Source organism: Drosophila serrata, unplaced genomic scaffold (genome assembly GCF_035046125.1).
Source record: "Drosophila serrata isolate PLE 108 unplaced genomic scaffold, ASM3504612v1 contig_228, whole genome shotgun sequence".
Lineage (NCBI taxonomy): Eukaryota > Metazoa > Arthropoda > Insecta > Diptera > Drosophilidae > Drosophila > Drosophila serrata.
The window spans coordinates 1,731,969-1,749,819 of NW_028257126.1; the positions used below are offsets into that span (position 1 = coordinate 1,731,969).

The following is a 17,851-nucleotide window of genomic DNA, read 5'->3' on the forward strand; positions in this document are numbered from 1 at the left end:
TTTCACCTCTGCGCGTAATTTACTGTGAACCCGGCGAGGATTAGGGTCAGGATGAGGACGGAGACGAGGAAGTCTGATGACTATCTCCGCCTTTGGGGTTGCTGCCGCTGCAGCTTTGCCGGCAGTGACATCATAAGACGTGACACATTTGAACCCAAGGACCAAAGACCTCTTGCCGGAGATTCTGCACCCTTTGATACCTGGGCCTCGGTTATTTGATCGCTCGTAAATTTCCTTTTTCGCTGCGATCCGTTCCTTTTCCTAATCTCAATCGCAATCCTTCGCCGATTTTTTGCACTGTGGGAATTTTTTGCGGAAGGAAGCGCGATCATGATCGATGGGTGTATAGGGTTTCAATCGGGTTAAAGGGGCGTCGATCGATCGAATCCTGGTCTGGGTTATCAAAAATTTTGCAACTTTTCTTTGTTAAAGAGCGAAATTGAAAATCACAAACTGTGAGTAATAATAAAGCAAGTAATACAATTCCAAGGATTCAAAATACTGCACTTAATTTAACTCATACGGGAAATATTAGTGAACATTTTGTTGCTTTAAATCTCAAGATATTCACAGCAGAAATACAGATACAAAATGTAAACAAAATATTCTAGGAAGCTTATTACGCTTGTAACGTATTTAAGAAACGAAACTTTTTGAACCAAAAATTCAACTAATAATTTAAAATGTTTATTATTTTGGGAAATTGTCCATCCCCTGCAATTATTGAATTCCAAATACCCAAAGCTTAACCGCTTAATTATAGAGTAAGCTGTTGCTTTCCGCATTTTCACACAATTTTCCAGGCGGCGTTTTTCCGGTGAAAACCAGTTTGTCCGAATCGCTTTGCGGCCAGCCCCTTGACCACAGGCCATTTCCACATTTACATTTTGGTGGATTTTCATTGTGTGTTTCAGTTGACACTCATTGGACGCGTGTCCGGCAGAAGTTAACCCCTCGGCGACCGCTTGACCACCGGCATGCCGGACAGGATTCCAGTTTGTTTTGGTTGTCCTTGTCAGCACATCCTTTTTGGAACACGTGCCTGTGATTAAGAAGTCGCCTTCGGTCACTCGGCAAGTTGATTTGCGATTCGGGATCTTGACGAGGGAAGGCCCGGCGAATTCTGGGCTGGAGTTTTATGTACATGGAGTACATAAAATATATAAAAGTACAGGGGAACGCACAGTAGGGCATCACCGGCTGGGCTGCTGGACTTTCACCAACGGCTCACAACTCACACATCAACCCTTTATTCGCTTTATTTTCGTTGAAAACTCTGCGATTTGAAGTCCTTATAAATGCTACATTTTGGCAAAAGGCCTGTCATTGTCACGGACATCAAGGAAAGGGGTAGCTTGCCACAAAGGATACAGGCGGCGATGCTGTGCCCTGTGCTCGTTCAGATGAGAGCAAAATAAAAAATAAAATTTCGCTGACCTTCCCGCAGAATTTTCAAAAAGTGTTCAGGGGGAGGGAAGGGAAGAGAGAGAGACCGGGGAGTAATCGCAAGAGTCACAGTTCGGCTCTCTTAAATTTGTTTTGCAAAAAGTAATAAAACGGCTCTGATACTTAAGTCAAAAGTTTTGGCATTTTCAAGGACATCAACGCATCGTTATTATGTGTTTCTTATTCCTCAACTTTTAACGATCAATCATGAATCGAACCATTGTGTACTATAAAATAACGACGCTTTAGTCGAGAAATTAATGATCTTTTGAACAGATATAAAGGAAGCTAGGTAGGCGACAAGAAGTCAAAAAACAAAAAATGTGCCTTTAAACAATTTTATTTTTAAATTTTACTCTTTTTCTACATTAAGTATTTCATCAATATATACTATCTTTTCTTATAAAAACAAAATAATACAATGATCACCATTATTTTAACTTATTTACCATAAGAAACAAATCGGTTTAGATATCCTGTAGATCATATTTTTGTTTGAAACACTAGATTTCAGAGTCTTTAAGAACTACACTATCCAAGTTTTATTACAAGAAGACCAAGTTTGTCATGAAATATTTCGAAATTCTAAGAAATACGTTCCTAATACGTATCTTGTAGTTTTTAATAAAATTATGTAGAATGTTTTCGGACAAATATATAAAAGAGTTCTTAAATGAGATTATTTTTAACATGCTTACATACAAAATTGGTTAAATTTATCAAGATTAAAAGAATTTTTTCATTTTTAAAATTAATTTCGAAATAATCGATTTTATTTTTATAAAAAAAGTCATATAAAAAGGCATGTTTTGTTTTGATGCCGATCTCTTAAACAAAAGCATTTTGCTTCGACTTTTGCTTCTTTATATCACACAGAAAATCCAAAGAGTTAATATAAAATGCAAAAGGACATATGCGATTACCAATATTCGTACAGTTTTGATTTAAAATGACAAGTGCGACCGGTACTAAAAATGAATTTAAAAAAAATTGCTTAATATTTTGAAGTCAAACAAAAAACATAGCATAACATAACATAATTATAATTTTTTATCACGCTTCGCTGAAATCAGAGCTTAAACTGGATTCTTGCAAATGGAACTTCTGTTTTTTTTTTTCGCGTGCGAATGCAGTACATTTTAGTGAATATCTTGAAAACAAACAAGGGCCCAACCAAGAACTATAAGTTTCAAATTTTGTAAAATTAAGATGAAGTCTTGGCACATGTTTTTTTTTAGTTTGAATGCGTACGAATGTCGCATTCGACACCGGAGAATTACCCATATACAAGTACACTATATAATTACAATTGAATGATAAACTCTGGTACCTTCAATCTATCTGGTTTGTATTTGTCTCAGAGGTCAAGTCTCAGAGCTCAACTACCAACTATGAAGTTCCGGAATTAAACTTTTTCTATAGTTTAGTTTTTTCATTATGTCATAGGAAAAGGAATGGGTACCTAACCTATGGGAATTAGAATACATTTAAAATCAAAACTCTATTCTAAAAGATTTAATATTCAATGGAATTGTATGATCTTCATGCATTCTTAATTATTTTTTTTTATAATTTTTTACATTCCTCGTTGATAATCATGCATTCTTCAATCTGAAATTAAATAAAAGAAAATCATTTCTCACACTGATTGCGATCTGCTTCGCTGGGCGAAATGAAAATAAAAAACAAACGCATAATTTTATTCAGGGAGTGCACGTTGCAAACTGCACAAATGGCAAATGCATAAATTTTCCGGAATTCATTCCGGCGGCTTGCGAATTTCGGTCCGGCAGCAGCAAATGTAACCCAAATGATGCGCATCTGAGTTTTTGAGATGATTTGCATAATTTTGGCATTTTCAATTAAGCGGGTGTCCCGGAAAAGCGACAAGCGAGGAGGGATGGGATGGGATGGGATGGTTTTTTGACTTGTGCCAATGTTATGCAAATTTGCCCGGCTGCACACCACCGAATCCAACGGGTTAGGAGATTGCCCAGAACGAGCCCTTGATTTCACTTTGATGTCTTGTGTTTGGCATTAACCGTGCTAAATGTTAATTCTCCTCAAGTGCCAATAGTCTCGTCTTGAGGCGGGGTTTATCCGTCCGGCAGGAGCCGCAGAGTGTACTTTGTTTGGGCAACTCAATTGAATTAAATTAGATATTCATGAGCGGCACATTTACAGACAATAAACATGTGATGCGCAAAGTCGATTGGTAAGTGCAAATATATGGTTAAGTAAAGAGGTGAACTTGGTGCAATTAAATTCCCGAAAGGAAATCGAAAATAACTTTTAGTTACATATTTTCGCTATAATTACTTATTGCTAAAGGGATGGTAATAAATGCTTTAATTTGTATTTTATGACTAGGTTTTTAAATTATTATTATTATATTTGACCTTTTTGACCTTAAAAAAATATACATATTTAAATATATGTATATATAATAAATACATTCAATGAGTTCAAGAAAACCAATTTTATCATCGGTATTTTGATTTGCCAAATTATTGATATTTTCCAAGTATGTACATATATGTATATATACATGTATGTATATATTCATATATACATATATACATAGTCGAGTGTGCCCCTCTGTGAAATACCCGGTACCCAAAGCTTTGAACAATTTTAGAAACGAGGCTATCTTTCTGAGGTAGGCTCTATTTCAATAATGGTTGCACAATTCCCAAGATTAAATGTTTTTAGAAACTGTTTTCAGAAATTTAATATAGTTTTATACATAATTGTTATTAAAAAAAAAACCAAGAAATCCTCCTATAAATATACATACGTATTAAATGTGGTAGCTTTAGATTCTGTATCATATTATTACAGATTTTTGGTGTAATAAAAGAGAGAAGGCAATAAATTTTATAAATCGTAAAACTTTTTTTTTCAATTTTATCTTTATTATTTATAATTTATTCCAGAAATGAAAAGTCCTATATTTCAGTCCCCTATTAATATCATATGTTGCACTTATAAATAACAAGACCGGAAGCTGACTAAGGCACGCCGATTAAATCTTTACTAAGTAATACAAAATAAATTATATATATTTCTGTTACAGTCACCTATACTTATTATATTTACAGTTGTACAGTAACAGTTTTACATTCACATTTTCCCCTATATTTAATATATATATAATATAATCTCCCGATTTTCATAAAACTAAAACTGAAATTCTAGAATAATACAAAATTGCTGTAATTAATTAATTAATTAATTGTATTAATTTTTTTATCATTCCTATATCAGCTATATAATTTAGTAATCCGATTTGCATATTATTAAAACCAAAAATGTAGAATAAATTAAAATGACTAAATCTCAAATTTGATGAAAATCTGTTGAAAACTTGAAAAGTTATCATTTCTTATCTCAAAAATGGCCCGATTGTTAACTTGACAATAATATTTATACTGTAACAAATGTAAATGTCTAATAAATATAACCATATGAAATAAATTTTAATGCAGAAATAAAATAAATAGTGATATCTATAAAAAAGTTTTCCTTAGGTTTATTTTTTTTGCTTAAAAGTATCTGCATATCTTACAATGTATTTACAAACAATCAATTTCCGCAATCTTGGGCCACGGTTTTCCCAAGCCCAAGATCTGGGTCATCTTGTAATGCAAAATTTTATTTTCGCGATCCCTCAACCCTTTTACTCTCTTCGATTTCCCCTTTCAAATCAATTTATTAATTTCCCATGCTTCGTGTTTATGCAATTTGCAGTATCGAATGTCAGCTGACTCATAATAAAGAATTGAGCCATGAATTCCTGATGCAGTTCAGAAAAAATTAAGAAAGGAAAGGATTCAGGATGCAGGTTTCCCTTTTTCGCAAGAGTTTCGAGTGCGCGAATCCTTTTGCCCAGACAGGCAGAAAACCGTAAAACACTTTTGCCGTTTCCTTTTAGTTTCCATTGGAAGAATACGAGGCAACTAACCCTTTTGGCAAGGCGATAGGGTCGGAAGCCGCGAGGGAACTTTCACATAAATCTGCAGCAGCTGACATCATTAGGCTGGCATTTGTCATGCGATTTTCGCCCAAAGGATTGCCGTAGAAAGTATCCTTTTTTGGGTAATTTTCTTAGGCGGAAATTCGAAACTTTCGCAAGAATCCCTCGACGATGATCGATGGATTGCGACTAACTCGACTAGCTGATCATCAATCAGTGCTGGGAATTGAGGAACTGCGCTGCAAGGGGACATTTGCGATGAAATAATTCCCGAAATAGCTAACAATTTGACTACACTTATCCTCCCTTATCCGCTGGCAAATGACCAGCGCAACTTGACCCCTGGCCAGCCAACTGTCAACATATCCTGCATATATAATCGCATTAATTGCTTTATTAGCAGGACTCGGACCACGGGCAACGTAAACAGCTCAGCGATTCAGTTTTCAGTTTCTTCTGTGTGAAAATGTGAGAAATTTCCCAGACCAGGGCCAGATCCTGGGCGAAATCAACCCCCCAAACCAATAGCGCCAGCTGATGAAGCGTCTAAGACGAAATCCCGGCGATCATCATCAATATCATTTAACCTAATGGACCCTGACCTGGCCCCGGCCCGGTCCAAGTGAGCTAAGCTGTGGCAAAAGTGTCCTTCTGCCTGACTGGACTGCAATTCTTCTACCTCTTGCGCATCCTATTTTTCCTCGATTTCCTTTGCAGAAAAATGGCAAGGCCGAATAAAGGGATTCCCGGGGTGGTTTCCTGCCTCGGCAAATTCTTTCCTCTTGACTGTCCAAACAGATATTAATCAAAACTGGGACAACGGTATTTACTTAGGCTGCCTCGATCTTGAATAAAACTAACGCCTAAACGTTCCCTTTTCCGTCTATCTTTTAAAGAAAATGTACGCAGAGTTTCGAAGGAATTTTAGGCAGGAGAAATCCAGGCGACTTAATTGTCATATAACGTGACAGTCGCAGGACATGCCTCTCCAATGCCCTTGTCCGCAGTCCGGACACCCAATTTGCATAAAATTTGCAAGTCATTAGCTGTTGATGTCCTGGAAAGGGGACACTGATTGGATCTTAATGAGTTGTGTTGACACGTGGAGGTTAGACAGAGAGCAAGTCAGCCTGTGCATGAGTTGAAGTTGCGGGGTTATCTTTAATTAATTTGACAAGAAGTAGGCGAAGGGGTTTAATAATAATAAGATATAAAGTGCAATGGAGATATAAAGTTTAGTTTAAATGTAGTTCCTAAACAATATGAATTCAAAGTCTTGCTAGGGCTAGTCTAAATTAGACGAAAGATTTAAATTTTTCTCGAATTCTTTCATTCGGCATGTGCATATTTAGGAAAATTGCCCAGTTAAATCCAGTTGTTTTTAAAACTTCTGCTATAAATGTCATAAATTAAAATTTTGACTCTTTTTTAAACATTTTGTGTATTACGACTACTTATCCCAATTTAATAATATTCAGACCGTTCATTACAATTAAAGTTTAAGATGTAATTTCTTAAATTGTAAAGGGATGTGCCTTCTGTTTTTTATGATCTACTAAATATATTTATATTTAAAGTAAATTTGAAAATAAGTATATATTTCCTATTCCACGTGACCCTAAAATCCTGATCCTTAAAATTAAAATAGCTAAGTTTGCTAAATAGATAACGTCTTCGGCAGTCTCTCTTTATCCAGCAAATGCAAAAATTCACTTATTTTTTGGTATAACAATCCTTTTTTCTTTCTGTATTTTTTTTTACATTTTCCTGGGATCTAAGTTGTTGACAAGGGAAACCCAATCAAGGTGCAAACGTGCTTGGATCATGATATCCTCTGATCCTGTTCGTTGGAACTGTGTTGGCGTTGTTCGCCCCATTGCGCAACTGCCAAAACCCGACAAATTAAACAAAACAACGCAGATCAGCGTTTTCCACAATACAAAACCAGAATTGGTACGGAAAATGCTAAAAAAAGAGAGAAAAAATAGAAAACGAGGTAAGCATTTGTGAATTGGGAATCCAAATCCACCCTCAATCCAATGGCGCTTGTGATGAGGACGAGGACGGAGATGATGATGCCGAACACATAACAAGATGTTCGTGCTCCCTCCAGAGCGTTTGTCTAGGCATGCTGCGTAATCCTTTTTGTAAGGACACGTCGCATTGTGTGCGCACCGTGTGGTGTGTGTCTAAAAAGGATTGCGCTTCAAGGAAGCAGGGATCCCCGAATCCGGGACGAATGTCGGCATATCTCCGGCCGGTGCGCAGTTTCCTTCTTCGCTCTTCGAAGGCAGCTGAAGACCAAAGATCGAAGGATGCCCAAAAGGATAGCGTTCCAAGGGGGCGCTGTCGTTCTATTTGTTGTGACGATGTAATAAGATTATAATTCCATATTTCTCCTTTTGGTTTGGTTTTCCTTTCCATCGCAACTCTTCGTTTTTCCAATCTTTCTTCGCGCTCCAGAGTTCAGAGAACTTTGGCAGCTGACCCTCTGAAAGGACATGCGCTAAGGGTTGCAAAAAACCGAAATGGAAAAATGAAACTTTTTAGCGAAAGAAAGTCCTTGAAAATCGAACCCCTTTCCCTGCAATTACAAAATAACAAAAATTATGATTTTCTTTCCGCTTACCTGGCTTGCACTTTTCGCGCATTTAGGCAACATTTCGCAAGGAAAAAGGGTAAATATTTGCAGGATGTCACCTAAAGTATCCTATGACATCGCCTGGTTTCATTAATTTTAATATTGTCATTAGTTTTTCGGGATTAACCCTCAGAAAAAAAACTTTAAAATCTTTGGAAATCAAGGAAAACTCGTGAGAATTTTATGAAGTCGGTAACTTGAGTCATCGCTAATGATTTCTCTGGTAATCGGAAAGACGAATCCAAGGACTCATAACGATCATCAATCAATGGGGACAGCTGCTGAAAAGGCAAATATTTCTGATAAATTATTGTGCAAGTTTTTCCTTTCTTTTTAACTAAAAAGCGTGAAAATCTTGAGCTCGGCTTGAGTCATTTACCTTCTGGCTGCAAAAGTGCACAAAAGTTCATTAAATCGATCGGAAAAATCAGCTGCCGACAAAAAAAAATAACGACTATTTGCTCGCAACCCCTTGCATCATCAATGAATTATGCAAATTTCCACCATGTGGAGAGACCTGATGCCCAAAAACGCATTTAACAAATATTTGCATAATTTTGGCACAGGCGACTTTTCCGCGTCGCTCGAATCCAGGACTCAGGACTCAAATTCGGCATCGGGTCTTAGGGCATGAGGTTATGCAAATGGACCTGCACTTCCGTCGGCGGCGAGGAGGAGGGTTATGTTACCATTTCAGGACCTTAAAGCGACTGCGCACGCGCGCAGCTCGGAAATTTATGCAAATCAGCAAGGAAATCCCCCGAACATCGAACAAATCGATTGGCGAGGGGCGAGGGGCGGCAGTCGAGGAACGATTGATTTTGAATTTGCATTTCGGAGAGAGGAGGTGAGGAGGAGAGGCGTACGGAGCAGGGACATGGCTTGTCACTCGGTTGGCGAATTGGGAATTAGAATGAAGTGGATTTACCAATTGTTGCCATAATTGAGTGACATGGATAACGCAGCCGGACTAGCCCGAGTTCCCAGCTATTGATTACAGAAAAGGTTCCAGGCCGCACGGCAAAATGGCAACTGAGAATGGAAATCTGCATGAAAATGCTAACAAAAGCCCGTACATTCCGAATCCGTAGTACATATAAGGAGGATCCATTATATTTCTGCTTTTATGCTTTTCCATTTGCCTCGTGAATTTGCATATGGCAATTTCATATTCAGTTACAAATGTGTTTCGAAAGAGAAAACTTTTGTTCAATGTTGTTACTGCTACTGAGTCGGTTGATTGGAGTTATTCCAGGCTTCGTGTCCTGTGAGGCGACAATTATTATTTCGGTCCGAGCTTTCGAATTAGCATTACACTGGGAAATCAATTAGCCAGGAGGAAAAGACCACTTTATGGGGTTTTAATTGTCGCTGGAGCTCTAATTTAATAGTGCAATATCCCTTAGGAGAGGAAGATCTATCCAAGATATCAACGTGAGAAAATCTCAGGGAATCATTTGAGAATGCATATCCCATCTATCTCCCTAATTACGTCAATTGCCTGCGGCACTTCGATTCCTTTGTCCTCTACTTTGTTCTTCACAATTTCCACAATTTATGCTAAAAAGTAAACAAAAATCGTTTGAATATTCAATCCGAGGGCATGGCTCACCCTACTTACCTACTGTCGATTAGAATATCTTCTGCATATTGTTTCCTTTTGTAATTAGTTTTCGTCTCAGATCTTTCCTGTTTCAATTACAGGAAGATCTCACCTAATATATAGATAATATTTCAATATATTTGTTGGCTATTTTTGCACTTTTTGTGTACTTTCTCACTGATCCTTGGAAAATGCCTAATGCCAATTAAATCAATTGATAATAATGTATAAATATATATAAAATCATGTCATTATCCAATTATAATCGTAGTGGAATTCGTAGATTTCATGGACAATGGCGACTCGAGTGATAAGTCGCCGATTATCTCTTTAGGGGCTGACCAATGGCCGGCGCGTGTGCCAGTCCTTAAAGGATAATGAATGTCTTACTGAGTGGTCAAACAGGTTTCTCTGCTGGAAGGGTCATCTTGAGCGGTCATCCTTTCAGACGCGTGGCCGTCGAACGAGGACTAATTGAGATCAGTTGATGGTCAGTTGTCACGCCCTGCGGCCGCCATTTTCTGGCCTCTGAGCGTTTCTCCTGCCACCGCTAATTTATAACGGTTATTTCTAGAGGATGCTTTCAAGGATGTGACCAAAAAAAAACCAAACAAAACAAGAAGTTGAGAAAAAGATTTCTCATCTAATCCTTGTCCTTCGGGTCAGGCCAAACACAATGAAGCCGAAAGCTGCAATTTCATTCGCTTTTGCGCATCCTCTCGGAAACGGGACAGGGAAAACAACAAAGGGTTGATGCTGAAGGGTCGCTGGAAGGACCTCGCAGCCGAGAAAACCGGACCGGACTCGCGACCACGAATCAAAATTGAAAATCACAAGGAAACCGGTTTGGACATTGGCATTAATTTTCGGGAAGGCCGCGAAGAAAATTTCGACAGAACAATCTACCAAAAAAAAAAGGACGAAAGGATGAAACCCTTGCAGGAATAAGCATATGAGACATATGGCGGTCCACAGCCGGATCTGGTCAGCCGGGAAGCACTGAAACGATGCTGCGACCCGAGTCTAGATATTGGGTGTCGCCTCCCAGCGACTGGCAAATCGTCCCGATCCAGATCCTGTTCCTGTTGATGTCGCAGCAGCTTCCATCCGAGTCGGGCAGAGGGACAGACGGACAATGGCGACCGGGTTCAAAGGGTTCCTGCGGTCATGCATTCAAATTATCTATTCAGTTCGTTCCCAGCGAGACTCTGTCCCGTTCGGGAAGCTCTGTGGCCAGAGGTCAGCCATTTTGCTGAACCCGAACCCGAGCATGTTCTCGAGTTAACGGACATTTCTCAAGGAATTCGCAGGGAACTTTTCATGGGAAATGAGCAGCGACAATGGGTTCCATCCAGAACTATAAATCGAAGCAGATTTCTATTAAACGGCGACATGTTCTGACTAAATTATCTAAAATCTTTTCTAAAACGTTCTAAGATGTCAACTACTCTTAATTTGACATTTTAGGAAATATCGGGAATCAAAAGAAATGCGTGTAATAATTAATATATTTCGTATTTATAATAACCAATATTTATTGAAATATATGATTTGTATTAAGGACCAATTTATATTAAATGCAAGAACTGGAATCAGGTAAAGTTCATGGGAAGTCGCGTGCCAAACAGATCCACTGAAAATAGCCGCTCGACAACCCTTTGGTCACTTAACCCTTGAAAATATGTATGCATATCCTATAACTCGTTCTTGACCAGCTCTGATCGACGAAGATTACTCGGACGCGTGCCCGTTTGGGGGGTTGGTCAGTCCAAGATGCAAACTGCCCCTCACGAGCACTTCTCGCATTTGCATTGTCACGGGATGACTTCATTTTAGGCCATTGTCCGACATCTGCATCCCTAAGTGGCCAAGATCCTCAAAAAGTGTCGACAAAACACTCGCAAATGAAGATCCTATTAGCAGTCCTCGTGGTCATTGATAGCAAAGATTTATGCAAAAAGGTCTTCCGATGGCGATGCCCTCGGCAGGGGTCAGCGAGGCTGCCCAAACAAAGTGCGAGAATTGCCAATGAATATATTGAAATATCATCGATCGATTTGGGTAAGGTCCCTCAGGGGTAGAAGTTGAGATATCGAGACGAGACTAGGATGGCTTAGGCAATAAATCTGCGGCTAAACGCATCCCCAAAACAAAGGATCACAAAAAGGAAGAAAATACGGAAAATATTCTTATCTTCTCGACGGAACAGAAAAGTAGGTAAACAGGGTGAGCAATGCCCACTGATGCGCCCTCGGATTGAATATTCAAACGATTTTTGTTTACTTTTTAGCATAAATTGTGGAAATTGTGAAGAACAAAGTAGAGGACAAAGGAATCGAAGTGCCACAGGCAATTGACGTAATTAGGGAGATAGATGGGATATGCATTCCCAAATGATTCCCTGAGATTTTCTCACGTTGATTTCTTTTATAGATTTTCCCCTCCTGAGGAATATCGCACTATTAAAGTAGAGCTCCAGCGACAATTAAAACCCCATAAAGTGGTCTTCTCCTCCTGGCTAATTGATTTCCCAGTGTAATGCTAATTCCAAAGCTCGGACCGAAATAATAATTGTCGCCTCGAAGGACACGAAGGCTAAAATAACTCCAATCAACCGACCCAGTAGCAGTAACAACATTGAACAAAAGTTTTCTCTTTCGAAACACATTTGTAACTGAACATGAAATTGTCATATGCAAATTCACGAGGCAAATGAAAAAGCATAAAAGCAGAAATATAATGGATCCTCCTTATATGTACTACGGATTCGGAATGTACGGGCTTTTGTTAGCATTTTCATGCAGATTTCCATTCTCAGTTGCCATTTTGCCGTGCGGCCTGGAACCTTTTCTGTAATCAATAGCTGGGAACTCGGGCTAGTCCGGCTGCGTTATCCATGTCACTCAATTATGGCAACAATTGGTAAATCCACTTCATTCTAATTCCCAATTCGCCAACCGAGTGACAAGCCATGTCCCTGCTCCGTACGCCTCTCCTCCTCTTCTCCTCTCTCCGAAATGCAAATTCAAAATCAATCGTTCCTCGGCTGCCGCCCCTCGCCCCTCGCCAATCGATTTGTTCGATGTTCGGGGGATTTCCTTGCTGATTTGCATAAATTTCCGAGCTGCGCGCGTGCGCAGTCGCTTTAAGGTCCTGAAATGGTAACATAACCCTCCTCCTCGCCGCCGACGGAAGTGCAGGTCCATTTGCATAACACTAGCTATCGAGGCTGGTGATCCGATGCCGAATGGTGAGCCCAAGGCTCTGCTGTGCCAAAATTATGCAAATGGCTCGGCGTGCCAATATTTTACAGCAATAATTTATGCAAATTACGATTCGCAAGGGTCTCTTTGGTGCGCCTGCGCAGCGGATGTTACATGTCGCCTTCGTATTGGAACGGAAAACGCTTTTAAGGGTTTGCCTAGGTTCAGTATTTCTGCGAACGTTTTTTTTATATGCAAATTTTTTCGCGATGGGTTTACGTATTTTTGGCATTTTTAATTGTGTTTTTTTTGCACGATTGTAATGCAGATTTTTTTTCTCGATTGTAATTTTAATTTCGAAACCTTTTGCTATGGCGCCAAAAATTTTGAGTTTTTATTTTTTGCAATTGAATGGATTTCATTCGATTTTTTGAGGAACGGCAAGACAGCTGCTCCAGTTTGCAACCGCGCCATTTCCTTGGAATCATTTTGATTTGCCATTTTACTGAAAAACCAATTTTGCTGCAAACAATTTGCATAAAAATGTGCTCCTTGATCCGGACTCTGTACTTTGTACAATTTAAGATTTGATTATTTTCATGGAAATTTCTTATTATTAGTGTGAGAAAGTTACGATCCGGACTCTGTACTTTGTACAATTTAAGATTTGATTATTTTCATGGAAATTTCTTATTATTAGTGTGAGAAAGTTACGAACAATTTCTGGAAAGATTCCTTTAGATGTTTGTATGACTTAATCTGAGCATTTTAAATAATAATGGAGTATTGCAAAGATTACAAAATATATGTTAGGTTTAATAAAATCATGAAATCTTAAAATAACTAGCTTATTGTTATTAAGTAGCTTTAAACTTCATTGGTTTTATTTAGACATAATTTATTTATATCAAATCTTATTGAACTCTTTGTTTAAAAAAAACGATGCTTAAATGGTAAACAAATCGAAATATATATAAAATAAACAATTATAATTTGAATTTATAGCCCTATCTAAAAAAGTAACGTATTTTTTACAATAAATTCATATTGATTCAGTCATTTAGATAAATATCCCTATTATATTTACTTTTTTGTGCAAATTTTACCCTGAAAGATAATATTAAAATTCCTTTGCTGATTCATGTTTCTCCATCTCTTTCATTACCGCATGGCTAAAGGGAGATTCCTTTACAACGATTTCCTTTCTCTTTTGAATTCTATCGCATTTTTTACCTAAAAAACCTCTCTTTTCTAGATAAATTTACATGAACGCTGGCGTTTTATTGGTCGAGAAAAAGCGAGCGAAGAAAAAACGGGAATCGGACCTAAAAACAAGCTGCCTGAGCTACCGAGTTTTCCGAGCAGAGAGCATTTTCCAGCAAAAGGGTCGTTAAAAAACAGGGGGTTGATTGAGCCACCACCACCGTTTGTTTGTTAGTTTTTTAAGAGAGCCGAAGACTCGATGAGATCGGTTTTTTAAGAGTTTGGCGGAGAGGGTTGCAGAGATGATTTCAGCAGTTTTTCCTATATTAGCTGGAGGCCGCGGAAGAGTTGAGCCAGTTTGAGCCTCGCAGCCGAACTTCTAGGATCGATCGTGGCAAGACAAAGTCGAGAAATCTGAGTGCTGAGTGTTGCAAAAAATAAGAAGAAAATCTTAAAGAAAATAAGAATCTGCAAGGATTCTTTGAACTTTATAACGCAATCCAATCGTGCTGTGCCGTGCCGTGCTGTGCTTTACACAAAATGTCCAATCAAATGGAGTTTATTATGCAGCTCTACATGATGAACTTGCTGCAGCAGCAGCAGCAGCAGCAGCAGTTGCAGCAGCAACAGCAACAGCAGTCGCTTGCTGGATACACTTACACACAAAACGAGGATATCTCCAGCAGCACTTGCCTGCAGCAGCAACATCAGCAGCAACATCAGCAGCAGCAACAGCAGCAGCAAGACGAGCATCCGCAGCCAGAAATCGTCAAGACAAGAACGCACAAACGAATTAGCTCGCAAAACTCCAACAGTAGTAGTAGCCGTAGTTGTAGTCCCAATAGTAATTTGATTGCTTTACAACAACAACAAATTCATTATACTGCAGCCACGCCCCCAACACCTAACACCCACAACAACAATCTAGTTGGCCAAATGTTGCTGAACACACTGCCGCCACTCACCCAGTACATGTTGCAGCAACACCAGCAACAGCAGCAGCAGCAGCAGCAGCAGCAACATTTGTTGGCAACATCGAACCTCCTACTAACACCCAAAAATACGCCCAACAATTCCATGTCCTCGAATGTCCAACAGTTTACCACAAATAATTTTCTGCAATCCTCCACAGTGACATCCACGCCAATCGAGAAGCTAGCAACACCAGCAGCAACATCAGCATCCTCAGCAGCAGCAGCAGCAGCAGCAGCAGGATCTGCTGCGGGTGAAGGCAACCTTTCGGCGGTCACAGTCAAGTTTGAGCAGCATTTCGCCGATGACGAGGAGAACGACGACAAGCCGCTGTCCAGCATCAACAGCTGCAGCTCCTCGGGCATGGCCAGCAACAGCACCAACGCCAGTTCCGAGAAGCTGCTCCTGCTGTCGGGAGTCCATCCGCTGGAGTCAACCTCCGACAGCGTTGACTCGCCTAGCATGGTAAGTGATCCAACGAATAGATTTGTGTAAGCTTACTTTGGTTGAATCAATCGAATCCTAGATAGATATTTATTTGGGAAGCCATTACTTTATATTTAATACATTCAGTGGGATTTATTTATGAATACTGTTAGTTTACTCAATGTTTAATGGACATATCAAGCTACGAGAATTTTTCAAAATTATTTAATTTCTTTATTGTTCTTCCACATTTTACTTTGATTTCCTTTATACATTTTTTGGGGTATATCCCACGCTCTATCCGTGTAATTTGAGAGACAAACATGAAACGATTCGTGATCTTCGAGCTTTGAGTGTGAGAGTAAACAGAAAACGATTGTGGGATTCCAAAGAAAACAAACAGCTGTGTCGGCATCGCGTGGGTTCCCGGTTCCCTCGATCGCTGACCAGCTGTGGGCACCAGGCTGTCTGAGAGACCGAAGCGACCGATCTGAGAATATGTAATAATAATAATATGTAATCCCTTTCCCTCTGCCCTCTTCCTATGCAGTACACACCCGTGAAGCAGCCGGCGGACTCATCGTACAACATCATCACGCCCGTCGAAAGCGAACTGACCCCCATAACACCCAACACCCCTGTCCACCAGACCCAGACCACGTCACTACTGACGCCCCCCTCCAGCGAACAGAGCAAGAGCCTGGTGAGCCTCTCGGCCACTGGGCTGGACGCACTCCTCCAAAGCGAGGAGAGTCTGAAGAATCTGCGCAAGGTTTCCTCCTATCTGGAGTGCGAGAACGGACTGTGCCGGCAGGAGAATCTGCGGGAGCACTTCCACTGCCACGAGGAGCCCTGCCAGGGCAAGATCCTCAGCAAGAAGGACGACATCATCCGGCATCTGAAGTGGCACAAGAAGCGCAAGGAGAGCCTTAAGCTCGGCTTCGCCCGCTTCTCCTCCGCGGACGACTGCGCTCCGGCCTACGGAGAGGGATGCGCCTACAACTGGAAGCAGACGCACTACCACTGCGTCTACGAGCACTGCCCGAAGGTGTATGTGAGCACCAGCGATGTCCAGATGCATGCCAACTTCCACCGCAAGGACTCCGAGATCGTGAACGAGGGATTCCGACGGTTTCGGGCGCACGAGAACTGCCGCATCGAGGATTGCCCCTTCTTCGGCAAGAAGATATCCCACTATCACTGCTGCCGCGAGGGGTGCAATCACACGTTCAAGAACAAGGCTGATATGGGTAAGTCCACTCACCACTCTTCTTCATCAGTATCCATCTTTGATCCGTACGAATAAACTTTAGTTGTAGTCTAGTCTCCCCTTTACTAATCATAAAATGTTTCCCCTTAGACAAGCACAAGACCTACCATCTGAAAGACCATCAGCTGAAGATGGATGGCTTCAAGAAAATCCTGAAGACCGAGGTGTGCCCCTTTGATGCCTGCAAGTTCTCCACCGTCTGCAATCACATCCATTGCGTCCGCGAGGGCTGCGACTACATCCTGCACTCCAGCAGCCAGATGATCAGTCACAAGCGAAAACACGACCGCCAGGATGGCGAGCAGGCCTATCAGCAGTTTAAATGCAGGCAGGAGGACGTGGGGGACTCGTCGCTGGAGGCCACTTCCCTGGAGCAGCCCCTAGGCGTGCCCCAGTCCCAAGTGGGCACCGCGTGCAGCAGTAGCAGCAACACCTCCACTCCACTCTCATCCCTCTCCGCCGAGCACTTCCTGTCCCGCAAACGTGGAAGGCCACCAAAGAAAATTGTACGTATATTTTACACGGGTCTAATGTGAAAAGAGAGATCTTTATCGGTATTATATCCACACATATATATTATATACTCAACTAAATAATTTATCACTTGTTCTATCATTTACAGCAACTGCCGGCTGATGCACAGGAATCCGAGGCAAAGCGTGTCAAGGTCGAGAACGAGTCCTCCAATCCACCTTCCCTGATTCTGCCCCCGTCCCAGCCCATTACCTCAGCCCACCCGATGGCCAATGGACTCTTCCCTGGTCTGCTGCCCGCCGCGGCTGCTCCTGGAGCGGATCCCACTGCCCCCAGCAACTTCCAGCTGACCCATCTGATGGCCCTCTTCCAGCTGCAGAACCCGCTCTTCTACCAGAACCTCTATCCGGGAGTGACCCAGCAGAGCCCGAGCGTCCTGGGGAACCTGGCAGCGCTCAGTGCCGCTTCAGCAGCAGCGGCGGCGGCAGCGGCGGCGAATGGTGTCCAGCAGCCGAAGGCGGAGTTTAGCTTTAAGCCAGAGTTCAAGGAGTAGAAAGGATGTCTGTCCCCAGGGTAGTTTGTAATTAGCAAGATGGACAGACGGACTACACACGACGCCTCTTTAGCTGATGGGGAT

General features: G+C 40.9%; 1 protein-coding gene across 2 annotated transcripts; it reads left to right on the forward strand.

Annotated features, from left to right (window-relative positions):
- The first annotated feature begins 14,612 nt into the window (after window positions 1-14,612).
- On the forward strand, window positions 14,613-17,851 carry cas (castor zinc finger transcription factor). 2 transcript variants are annotated; one of them, XM_020957581.2, is made up of 5 exons: window positions 14,613-14,916; window positions 15,205-15,509; window positions 16,021-16,720; window positions 16,831-17,246; window positions 17,363-17,851. In XM_020957581.2, the coding sequence occupies exons 1-5, from the start codon at window positions 14,613-14,615 to the stop codon at window positions 17,765-17,767; spliced, it is 2,130 nt and encodes a 709-aa protein (XP_020813240.2). In that variant the 3' UTR covers window positions 17,768-17,851. The 2 variants fall into 2 exon arrangements, with proteins under 2 accessions (XP_020813240.2, XP_020813239.2); XM_020957580.2 differs by having other exon boundaries at window positions 14,613-15,509.